This window comes from Agelaius phoeniceus, chromosome 8 (genome assembly GCF_051311805.1).
Source record: "Agelaius phoeniceus isolate bAgePho1 chromosome 8, bAgePho1.hap1, whole genome shotgun sequence".
Taxonomy (NCBI): Eukaryota; Metazoa; Chordata; class Aves; order Passeriformes; family Icteridae; genus Agelaius; species Agelaius phoeniceus.
Genome location: NC_135272.1, coordinates 20136852 through 20153491, shown reverse-complemented (window position 1 = coordinate 20153491; position 16640 = coordinate 20136852). Strand labels below are relative to the sequence as shown.

Here is a 16640-nt window from a genome sequence, read left to right as displayed (position 1 = left end):
TGGCATTATATAAATGTCATTAAATACACATAAATGCTCAGAAGAATATTCTGTTAATATTTTTTAAATTACTACATTCACAAGGCACTTCAAAGTATCTTCATTAAGAGAATATTCTTTTCAATAAATAGTTTTAGCAAATTTTGATGGCATCTATCAAAATGGGGGGGGGGGCTATATAACTTTGTCTGCAGTAACAGAACATGCTGCAATAAAATGCAGTTTAAAATTGCAATGTCCCTCAGGGACGTACCACTGGCAGATGCAGATTGCCAAGGTCAATTAAACTGATGTAGTTGCACTGTCATAAACGTAAAAGAGAAACCTGCCAGTTTAAGATGAAGACTTCTCCAACACAAAGGGCAAAGTCATGGTATTGTCCCAGCACATGCCTCAGTACAGAGCAAGCTTCAAACACAGCTTTCCCACACATCACAGTGATGGGATTTTCATCCAAGGCTCTGTGTCTCCTTTCACTTCCATATTAGAAATGTATTTCAAAGTGGAGGCTGTGTATAATCAGGGGCAAAATAATGAAACAAGAAGCAAGACACAAACATTGTCACCTATTTGTCCCACCTACACTCTCCTCCTCAACCTTGGCATTTACAAACATATCCAGAGGACTCAAAGGATTTTTTGCAACTTGTTCAGAAGCTTGAGTCAGAGAAGACAGTTCTAACTGAAAGCCTGTACCAGATTTTCTACCAGAAGTATTTAATCTATCTGCAAGACCTATTGCCTTCACAGTCTCTCCCACGTGGCATATACATGAGGCTTAAGTTGACAAAAATAATATTTGGGTAGCAACAAACTCAAAAACTTAAGAAATTGTGTCCTGTAAAAATATCTAAATTACTGAAAGATCACATGGAACACAACCTTCAGACTGAGACATTTTTCATCTGGAAAATGAGGGGTTTGTTTGTTTGGGTTTGGGCTTTTTCTGTTTGTGTGGGTTTTTTAAAAGAAAGAGTTGGCTGATAGCAGTTTTATCAAAAATCCTTCAGAAATCAATACATTAACTTTCTCTTTGTGCCTCAGACTGTGTGTACTTCAAGAAAGCTTTTGATCATCTTATATTTGTCATATATAGGATAACTTATTGCATCCAGTGGTACCATCTCAGCATGTGGTCTAGACGGCTCTCACAAGTTAAATATGTACAGGCTTGTAAAGACATGTTTGGAAAAAAACAGAGGAAAACTTGGTACTGGGGATTTAATAGATGACTTCTGTCTGAGACAGGACTGAACCACAGTAAAGGTTTCTGAGGACAATATGCTGTCGAAAATGTAGTTTTTCAAAAGAAATTATGTAAAACTGGGAGTTATGACTACTTATTTCATTTTGTGGAAAAACAGGGTATTACTTCTGTTATCCTGTATCTATTACATTTCTCAAATCTCTTTGAATTGCTTTGTTCTAAAATAGCTGTCTGGACATAATTATACAAAACGCTTTTTGAGTATGAAGAATGCCCAACTTATCTTCACCTGAAACATCTCTCCAGGCCTGGGGATTTGTCTGCGTGATCAGTATTTTTAAAATCAAGAAAGAACATTTCCCTGGTGGCAAGGTTGACATGGTATCCAACTGCTATTTATTTCTTTCTTAAAATCTCCAAGATTTAGGTTATATAAAAAAAGGGCATGGTTCAAAAGCATTTTATATAAGAGTTCCTAACATCCTCACAATTTGGATCTGATACCTGGTGCAACTGAGAGACTGAAGGGAGCACCTCCCAGACCACATGCACAAAGCAGGGGAGAACTTTTGTCTTCAGAAAGGAAAGTCCTTTCTCTGCCCCTGCAAGGGTGAAAGAGAGCCCAGGGGCCAAATGTGAGCTTGAACTATTGGTTCCCTGAATTGGTGTTTGACACTGAACAACAAGCAAATCAGATATTTAATGCTCGGTGCATCATTTGGGACAGAGGCAAAAAGTATCTTTAAAAACCTTCACCCTCTCAGTTTCAGTCTTCAAAGTTAAAACTAACACATCGTTTCTCTTGAAAATTCAAACTGCAAACACAAACCTGTGTTTGTGCTGCCATCTCCCCCCAAGCCTAGTGAGATATTATATATCATTTGAAAAGATCCTTCTGGATGAACGACAACATACAATTTAATTATTCTACCGCTATCAAGTGATGCTAACAAAACAAAAGAACAGTGCTGAATATATTTTCCAAATTCACTATATTCACAGAGCAAACAAACACAAATGGAAACACAGCAGCAAATTATAGCATTTGCAAAAACAATATTAAAATATAAGTGAATACAGAAAAAATATTTTAATTAACGAAACAAATCAAATGGAAAAGATTCCTCAAATAAAGCTTTAAAAGTGAGTCTCTGTGTGACTGCCATGACTAATTATGCATCTATGTAATGTGTGTTCAATTTGGGCTTATTTAAATAGCAGAAATGCTCATTAGCTGCAGTATATCTGTGAAGCTTCAATAAACAGTTTAATGGTTTTTATGTTTAACCAATTTGGTAAGTTCCTATAATTTTAGCTTTAGTAGCTCATTAATGCTATTTTTGATATCCATCTTACAGAATTCCTTTAAAGTGAATAGTAGAGTTACTTCTGAAAAATACAAATATACAGTAACTTTCTTAATCTGAAATGTATAACTACAGCTGTTGCATGCACTAACTGATTAACTGCTGACACTGCCCAGTCTAAATGCCCAGCAAATAAAGAAAGGCAGAATCATGCTTCCAACATCCTCTACCCCACTAGTGTCCTGAACAGGATTAAAAAATGGTTTGACTGGATAAAGCTAGGTCCAGCTATGGTGGGAGAGGGTCCTGCTGCAGGCTGCTACTGCCTTTGTTTTCTGTCACTAGCAAGCAGAAGTGTCTGATGTGTATCAACTCAAAGAGAAGAATTTCTGCCCTAAGTAAACAGGGCTTTAGAAATCATCATGAAGCCACTTTTTGATATTGGGAATGGGTAATGATTTCAGAGCATGGCATTGCTGCACCCAAACTCATTCAGTAAACCTATTTGTAGAGAAAAATCCTATTCCAAATGACTCAGCAAGAAAACTCCTATCTATTTGAATAGGAATCTTTTGAACATATATAATTTTCAGTTTTAAATAACAATTTTTTTGCAACTCTAGTGCCTCAAAGCCTGTTGGTGGAAGGCAGATGCTGTGCCAGCAGGCAGATGCCAGGGCATTCCCAGCTGGGGTATCACAGCCTCCCCTCCGCCCTTTACTCTTCCATTAGATAGCCAAGGCTTCAGTGCTCTGAGGGCAAAGTTACCCAGCTGTCTGAGCAGGCTCTATGAAGAAACTCAACAGTCCCCCCAAGTTCCAGGACTCCTGGTTTCTGTGCCATTTGGAGTTCTATATTTGATCAAAGGAAAACGAAAATCTTTTTCACTTATGAGATCAGAGCTCTGAAAGCTTCTTTTCCTTTGTTCCCTAGCAAATGCTTCTCAAACTGTAGACATAAAAATTAACTATGAGTAGGTTAAATTATAAAATTATAAACAACTTGGGAAAAGTTATCGTTACTTTATGTTGAACTATTCTAGGGAAGCAGTAAGGATTGGGTTTGCTGCTGCAGTTTCCAAGAAAGATGACTGTTGTACTAAAAGTAAAATCAAAATATCTGAAAATTGTGACTGATTCCTGGAATTATGAAATAAAGTTTTGCCCTTCAGTCAACGATGCAACAGCTAGCTACTATCAAAATTTTCATAAAACATATTTTGGTTCACAAATAACTTACTACTTCTGGGATTTTTTTACAAAGGTGGTACTTGGATTTTGCTTGGATATTTTTTTCATTTCTCTTTTTTGCTGTTTCAAGAAAATAAAACAGACATTATCATGCTAAGATTCAGTGTTCTGGTTACATGTGAATTCTTCCTCTTTAATGCCGCCCACTAAACAGAGTGTCAAACTAAAGTTAGGTTGCCAGTCCCCTATCCTGGCTTAGTCCTTTGCTCTGCACTGAATTTTGTAGCACATATTCAGCACTATTTTCCATACTTTCTCCATTGTTCTCACCAGACATTCAAGAAAATAAATCCGAACAAAGGCATTTGTTACAAAATCTTGCAGTCCTAAAGTATTGTTCCCTTCGCTTATCGGAAGGATTAGAAAAGGGTTATTCAAAGTTCAGGCTTTAAAACCAATGGGACTGATGTTAACTAGGATGTAGAGGCTGGACACAGTATGAGGGAGCACACAGAATTGCAAGTGTACATGTTGAGTAGTTGCAATTAGGAATGGTGACAGAAGATACTTCAGCAATTCACTAGCACATTGTAAGCCTCAAAAATAACAAAATAAGCAAAAAGGCAATAACCAAAGAAAAAGTACAAAATTTCTCTCACAGCTCTTTCTTCTGTGGGTCAATTACGATGGCTTGAAGGTTCTGGTAAGCTGTGCAGTTAAAATAAAGCAGCCTGTACTTGCAAAAAATTTTTTTTTCAAGAAGAAGCAAAACATTTTTCTTAGTCCATCTGCAGTAGTTGGATTTGAACAATGGTTTTTTACTGGTTTTAGTAAAATGGTAACCTTCTTAAAACAGTCTAGAAGGCAACTCCCCTGTTTCATCTATGAGCAACTCCAGGAGCATAAAATCAAACTAGGAGTCAATTTTTTAAAGTAAGTGATACATTTATATGATTCTCAATGGGAGGATGAATACCCACTAGAAATGCTGCTTAAAAACACCATCAACCATTTTATTTTAACAAAACAAAAAAGACTAAGTACCTATTGTGAACACATGGAATCTCAGTTGCAAATTTAATAGTTACCAGGCAAGAATAGGAAACATCTTGTTGAGGATAATAGACCAGAAAAAACTTTCTAACCTATGAGCTATTTCTGCTCAGTCACCCACACACTTATGGCTTCTTACAAAACTTTCCAACATGAGCATCAAGGCTGCCCTGAACACTTTGTTGAACTGGGGCTAAGTCTAATTTTAATCTCTCTGGTTTTGACAGTATTTTCTTTATTCTTTTATCAGTAGAACCAGGTTTTACAGGATATAACCTGCTATCTTAGCCCATACCAATACTGCATTTGCAGTTCCTTGAGGTGCCATACGAATTAGGTCAATTGATAGAGCTCTTTGTATGAGCAGCAATTAACATGTTTATTCAACCTGCACCTGAGTCACCCAGTCACAGGATAATTGAGACCAGAAGGGCCCTCTGGAGGTTACCTATTCCATTCCCTTCAAAGTTAGATCAAGTTCCAAGTCAAATCAGTTTGCTCATGGCATTGTCCAGTTTTGAGTACCTCAAGCATTTTCATCTCTCTCTATTGATGGGGAATACCTGAATATTTTCATCTCTTGAATACAGAAGTGTTACTAAATGAATTGTACTTCATTTAGAAAAACCAATCAACCACAAAAACAAAAAACCACAACAAGACACTAAGATGATGTTTTGGTGTTTTTTTTTTTTTAATTTTTCATTTAGTTTTGTTATGTACACTGAAGTAGTCTGGAGTTTTGGTTGTAATCGAGCTCAATAGTGAAAAGCAAATTTGACTTTCATTAAGACAGCCTAAAAAAAAAAAGACTTAAAAGCAACTGAAATGGTATGCTCAAAATAAGCACTTTGTGCACTCAAGTCTTAGTTTCTTTTCACTTTTACAACATCCAACACAAATGACTTGCATTTTTCCTGTTTATTGATTGCTTTTCTAACAGCAGTTTCACCCAAAATACAGCATGAAACTGAGGTGTTTTGCTCACCCCCAAATTAAATTACTCTATTCTCTCATGATCAGCTCACTGCATGACTGTTCCCCTCCCATTTTATGTTCCTATTTAAAAACCTCTCAACAATTAATTTAGACTGTGAATGTGCCCTAGGAAATACAAGACTGGCACAGTACTATAGCACAGTACTTACTGGCTGCTTAGCACAGTAAATTCAATCTTTTAATTGAGATAATTTTTAACGTGGGAGAAAACAGAATCATTCCTGTATCGTGGGGTCTATGAATCACAACAAAATATATTGACTGAATAGGTTAATATTGATTTACCACATGAGATTCTAGAAACCCTTCCAAAAAATCTAAACACAGAGTTTTAAAAGCAAAATTACCACCAGAACCAACAAAATTTGCCAAAATTCTCAGTTAATCAACACCGTCATGAGAGTAGTTAATGAATCTCTTTAAAAAAGCCCTTAAAACCTCTTCTTCCTGCACCCTGGAGGTTAGACTGAGCTTTGAAATATGACCCACACAAATGACAATCTTTCCACAGCAATACATCTCCAAGAGGAATGGGAATCTGTTCTCTCCTGTGCCCTGTACAGCGGGAGGCAGCAGCAGCAGGCCAGCAGGCAGCCCTGAGGAGTGAGCTGGGAGCAGTCACTGTCTAGAAACAGCCTAGGATGCCAAAAACTGCTCCAAAGCATTAGCAGCACACACAAGATAGGACTGCTCCTGGTGCTCACTTCACAGGTTCCTCAAAATACCAGGCTGATCCTTTTTACTGTAGGAGAAGGTTTAGACTCTTCTCATGGTTGCAGGATGGTTTACCATTCTATACAACTGGATGTGGAGCAGGGAGTGCATCATTCAGGTTTAGAGCCTGCTTACATCACTTAGGATTTACCATTTTACTTGATTTCAAAGATTCACAAAAGTACATCATGCTAAGAAATTCTGAATATCAAATTTTCTGGTCTTGTGCTATCTGAGGCACTTGCCAAGTCCTCTGTCAGAGCATTTATACCCAAAGGACCATGAAAACATGCCATGGGTTAATTAGCTGGCATGACCATGCCCTGGAGAGGCAGGCACATTGTTCACCAAGGCTTTCAGAATTTGCTAGCCTAGATGACCATCTCCAAGCCAAAGACCTTCTCATTCTATCAGTGTGTCTTCTGCTGAGTCAGTGTTTTTATTCTGAGGCACGTTCAATGTATGTGCCTGAACTTCTAAAATCTAACCTAGTGTCAGAAGAGAACAATCTAAACACTGCTCAGTTCCCATGTTGACTATATTCATGTTCATCTCTCTGCTAAATGGAGACAATTCATCCAATCTCTGAAATGTTATCAATGTTCCAATTGCATCTTTAATACAGAATGAAGTAATTGATAATTTTTAAGACTAAACCTTGTAAAGTGCAACTAAGAAATATTGTGTAAGAGAGAAGTCTCAGTTCTCTTGTATATGCACAAGAAATAACTAATACCCAGACCAGCTGAACCAGAATAATGAATGTTTCAATGCCCGTTTAATTTGCAAAGTTAAAAAAAAGATATTTCAGAGATCAGATCAGTTCAGCTTAAAGATGTAACATAATGAGTTTCTCTAGAGTTAATTAATGAGACCAGAAGAAATTCCCAAGAGTTTCTTTGAGATCCCACTTGCACTGAGAAGAAAAATATATGCTGAGGAACTGTACTTCAATGCTGAGTTCCAGCTCTATACAGCAATTTGCAGAGAACTGCTTAGTTACCAGACCTCTGAGTCTTTTTCTAAAAGGTCTTCCTAGGACAAACAGTTTGAAGGACAAACTCCTGTAAGAGGACCAGCAGTCACAAGCTAAGTAATCTCCAAAAGACCCATCTGACAAAACTGTTAAGGGACAGGACATGCAGCTAAAAGAGCAATCTGTATTTGCATTGGTCAGGGTTACCTTTATCATCGCTCAGAACGGAGCCAAAGGCACTGATCACCACGTTGGCTTTCAGACGAACAACCTGATCCTCATCCTCTCTCCAGCTTCCATCGCTGTCCTGCTCCGTTCGAACAAATTCCATAGCAACAATTTGTCCACCTTTAAGAACAACTTTCCGAGGAGAGAGGAAAGGCAGAAATTCACACTTCTCCTCTTTTGCAAGTTCCATCTGTAGAGTAGAAGCAATAAAATATATAACTTTAACATGCTGCATTTTCAGGGAAAAAAGCCCCAAACAAACCAACCAGGAAATATTTTTTGACTCAAGATGTTACCATGGATTCTACTACAGCAGAAATCAGCCTTGTCCAGTATGCAGAGAGTCATCTTACAGTCAGCTTCAGAGCCTCTCATGCTATCACATCAAGCAGTGGCAGTAAGTAAACTTTCAAGGCAAATATTTCTCAAATATTTTCTTATTTCTCCAATATACTTTTTTTATTTTTCTGTTACTTTGAATATGTTTAACTTTTTTTAGGGCAAAAGATTTCTCTTACGTTAATATCTGTGTCTTTTAAGAAGTGGCCTAGTATTAACTTAGTCCATGCCCTGATTTATGTTTACTATGATTTTAAGATTTTATTAAATGCTGACTACCGTGTACAAGCAACAGTTTTCTGAGTGACAATCCAGACTTAAGGATCTTCTGAATCTCTGCTGTGGTAAAACTGTTAAAGTCAATAATCCTCAGAATTTGACTGTCTCTATCTATACAACTTTTTTGAACATGCAATATCCCACCTGACATGATTTTATCATGGCCATTACTAAATGAAGCTACTTTTATTTTACTGTTTTCAAGACCCACTGCACGACTGGATGAGTAAAAATATTGACAACTTTTAGAAATTTACCCAGGCTTCTATGAAAGATTTTAGTTCAGATTATAGTAAGAATCTGAATAGCACATGAGTCTGTGCAATGGCTTGGTAATCTCGTGGTGTCTAGAACTCTTGACTGAAGTGCAACAGAAGTAAATCATGCACCAAGAAACCCTCTATTACTTCCTTTGCAGCTCCATTTCCCTTCTGGAAGATCTAAGATGCCCACATTCTTGAACCAGACGACCAAACTACCGTAAATCTCATTATAAAGATGCATTAGATGGTGTGCTATTCTCAAGTATATAAAAGTGTAATGCACCAAATAAATAAAAACAGAAAAAGACCACCAAAATAAGAAAAAAAATCTGAAAAAACTCCTGTAGTACATATAAATTGAGGAAGCAGAATAATTTCAAAATGTGCAGATGATCTAATAAATGCCAAACTACAAAGCCAAACTAAAACCAAATGGATTGGAATGCTGAAATGTGTGATGAATAACATTGCTTCACTATCATTGGCAGTGATTCAAAGCCAAAATCACTGTAAGTAATTTTCTCACCAGAAAGAAAGGAAAGGTAAGAAAGAAAGAAAGCCTTCTATAGGCTCATAAGGCAATGTCAGAATCACTGAGATTCCTTAAACAACAGCTAGAAGGTATCATTATAGGATCTAACCATGATCTGAAGAGCTACCTACAATACTCTAATGGTTGTTTGATTCCAACATTTAAAATTTTAGTTCATTTCCTAACTTATAAGAAATTCTAACCCCGTTTGCAAATACATCTCTCTGCCTTGTCAGGAAACAAATACAACAGTGGAAAATTATTTAAACACACAGTATACAAAGTGAGCCTCAGGTCTTTAATAGACATTAACATATTTTAAGAGCATTTTTATAACCAAAACCTGTAGCAGATGTTTGCTAAGTACCTATAGCATGCTTTCAGGTCACATAGAAGTACCTAATATGCCTTCTCAGAAATGCTGCTATTCAGTTTTACCTCTTCTGGGACAGCCCTGATATGAGTGAATCCCTTCCTGAAGACCACGAAGACGCGACGAGCTCCGCAGCGCAGAGCAGATGTTGCACAGTCAAAAGCAGTGTCTCCTGCCCCGAGTACAATCACAGTTCCATGGATTGGTGGCAATGGAGAGTGACAGGCACACATCCCTGAAAGATAAAAGGAAAACCCCATTTTCAAGTAGAGAAGCCATTTCTGCATGACAGCTCAAAAGGTACTTGTACTCAAAGCAGTGTAAAATTGCATCTTACAGTTTCCAAGCATGGTGTGTCACTATCAAATTATTCTGCGCTACTGAAAGACAGTTTCATTCCCCCTTTTAAGATATGCTCATATACATAATTTCATAGTCAGTACTCTAAACAGCTGCATCTTCCTATTGAGAAAGAATTCAAATGACAACATGTTTGTAGGATTGTGGGTCGTGTCAGATTGAAACTAGAATTGTGAGATCTTTTTATTCAAAAAGTAAGTTTCTCTCTCATCAGATTCATCATCCTCCCAGCTAAAAAAAAAACCAAAAAACAAAAACAAAACCAATCCAAAACAACAACAACGGGACAAAACAACAACAACAAAAAAGATGACCAGTTGTTGTTAGTTATAGTTTTGTGTAATAGTATACCAACATCAGTCCCCTCAGATTTCTATAAAGCTCTGACACTGTTCTGGTGGTGACATGATTCTCTGAGGCTATTCATCAGCTGAACATGAAGGAAAAGAATATTTTAACAGCAATTCCTAGTTCTTCTACTGGAAGAAAATGCTTAATCTACAGTCGTTTTCTATAAATCATTTGTAAAAAGTTACATGGAGAAAATGACAACATTATGTGTTTATCATCTACAGCTTGTATTTAATGATTCAATTAAACAAGAAATAGTTAAGTGAAACTGAACTGTGCCTGTTCCCTGTATGAGACTGCACTTTATGACATGTTTAAGTACAACTAACTGCTGATTAGGCAAATGGTTACAACTTGGAAAATATTGACATAAATCATACAAAGCTATATTCTTACCGAGTACAGGACAGTTCCAGTCAGGAGGCACTAAGCTGGCCATTTACTTACTATACTTTAACTCAAGTACCCTTCTGTAGCAGATTTTCATATGTAATTGTGGAACACAAGCATTACTGAAGTAAACAATCCTTTTCATTTAGACATACAAGCAGAGTGAGAAATTCCCCCGCTCACCCATGAACGTGGCATCACATTGGCTATTTATTTAACAGGATTCTTAGTCTGAAATTCTCTCTAAAAACTTTTCTCATTTATTTTTAGTGAACTTAATACTCCATACAAATTGACCAGTGGAAAAAGCACAAGTGAAGCAGGGGGCTGGCAGCTCAGAGTGCCATTAGAGTGTGAGTGTAGATGGGATCAGTCAGAGCAGCCTGCTTTGCTCCTGGGAACACACTCCTGAGGTAAATTCACAGCTATGTATTTGCAAGAGGAAACCCTTTTGGAGGAAAGTGTATTAACAAGTGGCATTCAGAATTAATAAGCAGGCAGAATATATATTTTACCATGAATAAGTCTATTATGTCTATTATTTAGATAACTGTCACAGTGAAAAAAGGAGGATAGCGTAGGATGTAGTACGTGTATATTTTATTTTATAATTCCATGCCTTAAAGAGCAAAAGGTGCTATAGCTACAGACAGACACTAGGAGAATTAAGTAAAAGAGACCATGTTAATTAACAGACAACACCAAAGACCTATCTATTACTGTCAATCAGAAAAGGTTAGTTCTTCCAAGTTCATCCTTTTTCCCATTGTAGACTTAATATAAAAAAATCATATTATCATATTTGCTAGCTTATCAAGAGGGTTACTTTGCAATATTTTGAAATATGTGGATCACAGTATATAGATCCTCCTGCAGGCAGGTGACTTACAGTACACAACTGCTACATATCTTCTCAGAATTCTACAAAGTATTTTTAGTCAAATTGTTTCAAGAGAGTTTTGTTTTGCAGAATTTACTTTTCCTTTGTTAATCTATGAATGTGCTGCACTGCATATTATCAATCTGTTTTACTTTTAAACATCTCTGTCTTCAAAAAGAAAACCCAAAAGTTCACCCTTTTCTTCCAAATCATTTAAGATTACTCTGAGCTTAAGAAAACAGACAGAAATAAGCATTTGGTAAAAACAGCTAGGAGATGGGACAGATGGGATGCAGAATTTCACTTCTGAAATTTTGCATCAAATGGGGTAATAAATGTTACTCTTATAAGCAGAATAATCTGCCATAGAATATATATTTCTCAAAATTGTTTAAGAAAAGTCCACTAAATAATCCTATATGATGCTAAAAATCAGTTTGTAGATAAAACAAGTTATATTAAGTCATATGTAAAATACCACATTCTGTCCCAAGTAAAAAAAAAAAAAAAAACCAAAAAACCTGTATACTGATTTCTTTTTTTCTGGGGAATCTAGACCATGAAAAAATGTGGCATAGAAATCACATATTTGGGGCTTATGAGTTCATATTCAGGGACACTGAAAGCATCTGTACTCCTTAGGGAGCAAATGCAGCTATGTCTGAGCTCAAAGAAAGATGTGAAACCATACAACAAGACTTCATTTGGTGCCTATGAACTGAGCACTTTCTTATTAACTCCTGTCATAATCCTGGTGTCCTGAGTCTTAGACTGTAAGTTCATTGGGTAAAGAACGAGTGCTGATCTAAATGTGTCTATAAAGCCTGCAGCACATGACTCGGGATCAAATAAAAGAATCTATCAGCAATCTGCAAATCAGCTGCATATATAAGTTAGAAACACCTTTTTTAATATCAGATTTTTTCAATCCATTTTACATATACCATTTTTATCATGATACTTCATACAAAGGAGAAGCTTGTGTCATCTTTAGACTATAATTCAAACTAACAAATATAACTAATTAGGGGAAATTATTTACCATAAATTTAGTTTACATGATTATTCAGTTTATAATCTCTGGATCTAACTTTCCTGACCATGCTCCTGAGGTTGCCACTCACCAAGAGAAAATCCTGTCCCAGACATATTCAGTGGAAGGTACTTTGTAACTGGATGTGCTGCTTTGTAGCCCAACAGTTTGATATAACAATAACTGCTAATGACTTACTGAATGTGATTACAACAAGAACACAGTACCACACACCTGGTTTACTTGCCATTGCTACCAAAGGTAAGAAGTCTTTAGATGTGTAGAATCCTTGATTCATTTTCAGCCCTTGGAATATACTCTCTCTGTTTGGTTCTGGCAAACCTGAAATAGACATTTTATGGCACATAAGAATTACACAGAAAATTTTAGTGACCAACATATATTTTGAATTATATGCATGTTCTCAAAAACATCATCCATACAAGCACTTTCACAAACCCTTAGATGTTTCCAAAATAACATTGCAAATGATCACATTTGTAGTCTGCAGCTTACATAACTGGTGATTGTTTAATATTACAGGCACTTGAAAATCAGGTTCCTTGACAATGTGTGTACTTGTCTAACTCATAATAAAACAAATGCAGGGGACGGGATTAGAGAGAACAGGGTGCAAAAGCAGATAATACAAATGAGGCAGTAACAAACAGCTCAACTGATGAGGGCAGGAGGGCAAATGGCAGTGCTGTAGGTCTGATCTGTATTTGTATGCCATAATTTTTGCCATTCTTGATTATTTTCTCAAAACCTTGAAGGCCTGATTGGCTGACATTTATTCCTAGTTATCAAAACCACACATTTAGACAGAATCCATAGGATACAGGCAAGGATTTACCACACAACTATTAATAGCAACAAATACCTTTCAGTTAAAAGAAAGCAACAAAAAGCATCTTCCAATCACCAAAGAACATCATCTCATTTTGGTGTGAATGGTTGGACAGTGCCAAAACCTAGCATGGCTGACACACCAGTTAAGCCATTTTATTCATGGAAATGCAATCAGGGTATTTTCAACACGCTCAACTTTCACGTTTACATCTAAAACCCCATAATATTATCAAAAGTATGCTAATTGATGATTACATACTGAAATGGAGTAAATGTCAACAATTTTTGTAAGAAAACATACTAGCACTGAGGCATCCTGAGCAAGCAGGAAGAACAGGAGCATACAAAGCAATCTGTGTTCCCTCCATTCTCAGGCATGGGTGGCAGCAGACTAATATTACTCCTCTTTGAGAAACACTGGTCTGGAAAACCCTAACAACACAATTTTAGCATCTACAATAATGCAGAATTGCACGTTGAGGAGCAATTTTCCAAATAGGGAAGGCTTGTGGTCTTTTTCTATTAATTAAGCAACAAAAATCCGTCTCATTACAACATAGGACCAGAACTACCTAATGAGAAAACTCAGTATTTTTCATAAGTTACCTATATGAAGGAAGTTTTTTGAACTTTTAGAACTCCAAATGTAGTTACTATATTACTAGAAAAATAAAATACATTTTTAGATTTATTAGTTTCAGTGAAGCAAAACAAAATAAAACTCTCAGTGAATTCAAAATGCTTACAAGCCAAAAAGCAAATTTAAAAAATCCTGAAATTTGATCTCTATTTCTAAAGAAAAATCATGACTCAGTTGCTGAACACCCAACTCTGAAACCAACACTGATCTATAGTTGGATATTGAGAAAAATAAGGTTAAAAAAATAATAGCACGTCCTGAACTTCAAGACCTTTGGATGCTGTACTTTCTGGGTAGACTGGAATTTCAGATACTGAATAATGAATAATGGATATCTTAAGAGGCTGCCAGAAATACTCAGTACTATTGAAAGTACAATATGTAAAATGCATTAAAGAAACTATTTTTAAAAGGGCATCGATTTTTCTCTATGTATTTATTGCAAAATCATCTATGGCAAGAAGAGCACCTCAGAAAAAGCTCTCAGTGACTGCCTGCAGGCAGAGGACAGAGTAATGCAACCATTCCTATTGAGATATCCATAAACCAACTCAGAGGTCTCAGTTTACTCTTGGGAGAAACACTCTTGTCATTAGTGGGATGTGCAGCCTGCATTAAAAATAATTTCCTTTCCACCTAATATGTACCTCCATTCAAAATCAAAGAGAAACTCTCAAAATATTTTTTCCCACTTCTTTTTTGCCGCTTTTATCATCTCCTAATGAAAACTATTTGGTCTCTAACAGCATCAGTATTTTAGCTCCCATAGGCTGAATAAAGAGTATAATAAAGAAAGTGTTGCAATGTTCTTTGTCTAGGTTCATCACTAGTCTTTTCAGATTCATCACTGAAATAAAAGGAGTTGGATTAAGAGTGCATTGGGTTCAATAATGTTTAGCCTGGCTGATATGACCAAACAACTGCCAAAGAGGTAGTCAATATACTTGGCATTACCTGCTATTTATTTTACTATTTTCATTTTGCTGAAAACTCCCTGAAAAACAGTTTTGTGATATTTACACTTTAAGGAAATGCAGGGGATTTCTTCTTTTATACTTATAAACACTTAGCACAGATTGAAGCTCTTTGCTAAGCACCTGCTAGAAATTGTATTGTGCTAGATTCTGATGCATCTCTTTTCCTGTTCAGTATTTGCTATTCTAATGACTGCATTTACTTTTGTTAAAATAGAGAGATTTATTACTTCAAGCCACAAGGCAAGCTAAGAAAGAGACAGACTGAGGCAGACAGAGAAAGAGATCAAGAACAGATAAGATTCACTTTAGAGACACCATTTCATAATAAACATTCACCCCACAGAAGTATGCTTTACAGAGAGATCAAATATTGATAAATAGCCAACAGCCTCTTGGGAGAGAGAATATTCAACAAAAAATAGCTGTAGAGGAAAAATGCAATTTTGAGCAAATGGTTTTAGAGAAAAAATAAAATTTAAAAAAATCCAGTCACCTATGAAAGCCACAATTTAGGTCAAAATAATGAACCAAGAGAAACACTCTTTGAAGATAAATCAGAGAGATCCTTTAGACAAAGGTAATTCACACACTAGTACAAAATAGCCAAGAGCCACCCAACAAAAAATGCTTAGAAAAATATAAGGTCTTTTCCCTAGCTTTTAGGCTGAAGCCAAATAAGTCAGTTCTCTGTTCTCCAAATCCACTTGCAAGCCATCTAAAAAGATTTTTTTATTTATTATTTGCTATTGCATGTTCTGAAAAAATCTGTCATCTTCCATCATTAAATAATCTGTATCAATATCTAGTGATAACAATTATTTCCTTCCCCTGCACTGAAGAACAGCTCTTTTGAAGGGCAAGCAAGAGGAGGCAGATTAGAAAGGCAGCTCCCCTGGTGATGCTTGGATGGGCTCTGCACACCCCGCTACAAGCAGAGGGCTGTGCTGAGCCCCCCATCTTCTGCAGCCACAGCCCTGGGCTTCCTGAAGCCTCAGCTGCTGTGCTTGCTGGTGCCAGGGAGGCTTCTGAAGGAACTGATATCCAAACCAGGCAATGAAGCCTCATGGGCTGTGGAAAACTGCATTTACTAAGAATAGAGAAAGTAGAAACATTGTGAAAATAACAGCTTGCATGACAGATCTAGTTCAGCTTTGCAAAATCTAACCTAGACAGTCCCAATCTGGGTCAGGTGCAGCACAGAAAGCAATTCATCTTGATTCCTGATCCTCTGGTTTGCTGTGCTCTGCCTTCCATCTCCAGATGCTCCAGCTATCCCTCAGCAGGCATCACTACTCTCTTTGTTTCTTTCCTTCATTTGAACCCCACAACTCCTTCTCCAGTTTGCAATTCCCCAGCACCAAAGCCTCTCCCATCTATGACATACCATATACTTTCCAAAGTTCTTAACCATTACAATAGTGGCTTTTGAAAACACAATCTTATCTTCCCCTTTTTATATCCTTTATATAGACATATAAATATCTATGCGTACATATGTATTAACAAAAACATCATCTGCCTCCTGTTAAGATCTTGTACTTTCTGTTCTCACAATACTGATGCATATACATTTGCTTCATGCACAGTCTCAAATCCATTGTTTTCCCTTTAAAGAAAATTTAGATACAATTCCCTAGTCCAGTTGAGATATGAATTGCTAAATGATTAGAGTAAATTTGTCAGATGTACAAGGCAAT

The 16640-nt window shown here is 36.6% G+C and overlaps 1 protein-coding gene across 10 annotated transcripts in view; it reads right to left on the bottom strand.

The window, feature by feature from the left end:
- The window catches only part of DPYD (dihydropyrimidine dehydrogenase), a 331722-nt gene that overhangs the window by 165164 nt on the left and 149918 nt on the right, over positions 1–16640 (bottom strand). For all 10 annotated transcript variants that reach the window (XR_013183272.1, XR_013183268.1, XR_013183269.1 and 7 more), the window contains exons 9-11: positions 12709–12816; positions 9526–9695; positions 7654–7864 (exon numbers count right to left, since the gene is read on the bottom strand). Coding sequence is in view for 4 of the 10 variants with exons in the window: in XM_054638674.2 (XP_054494649.2) it covers positions 7654–7864; positions 9526–9695; positions 12709–12816 (489 nt within the window). In the remaining 6 variants the exon portion in view is untranslated. The remainder of the gene's footprint in view (positions 1–7653; positions 7865–9525; positions 9696–12708; positions 12817–16640) is intronic.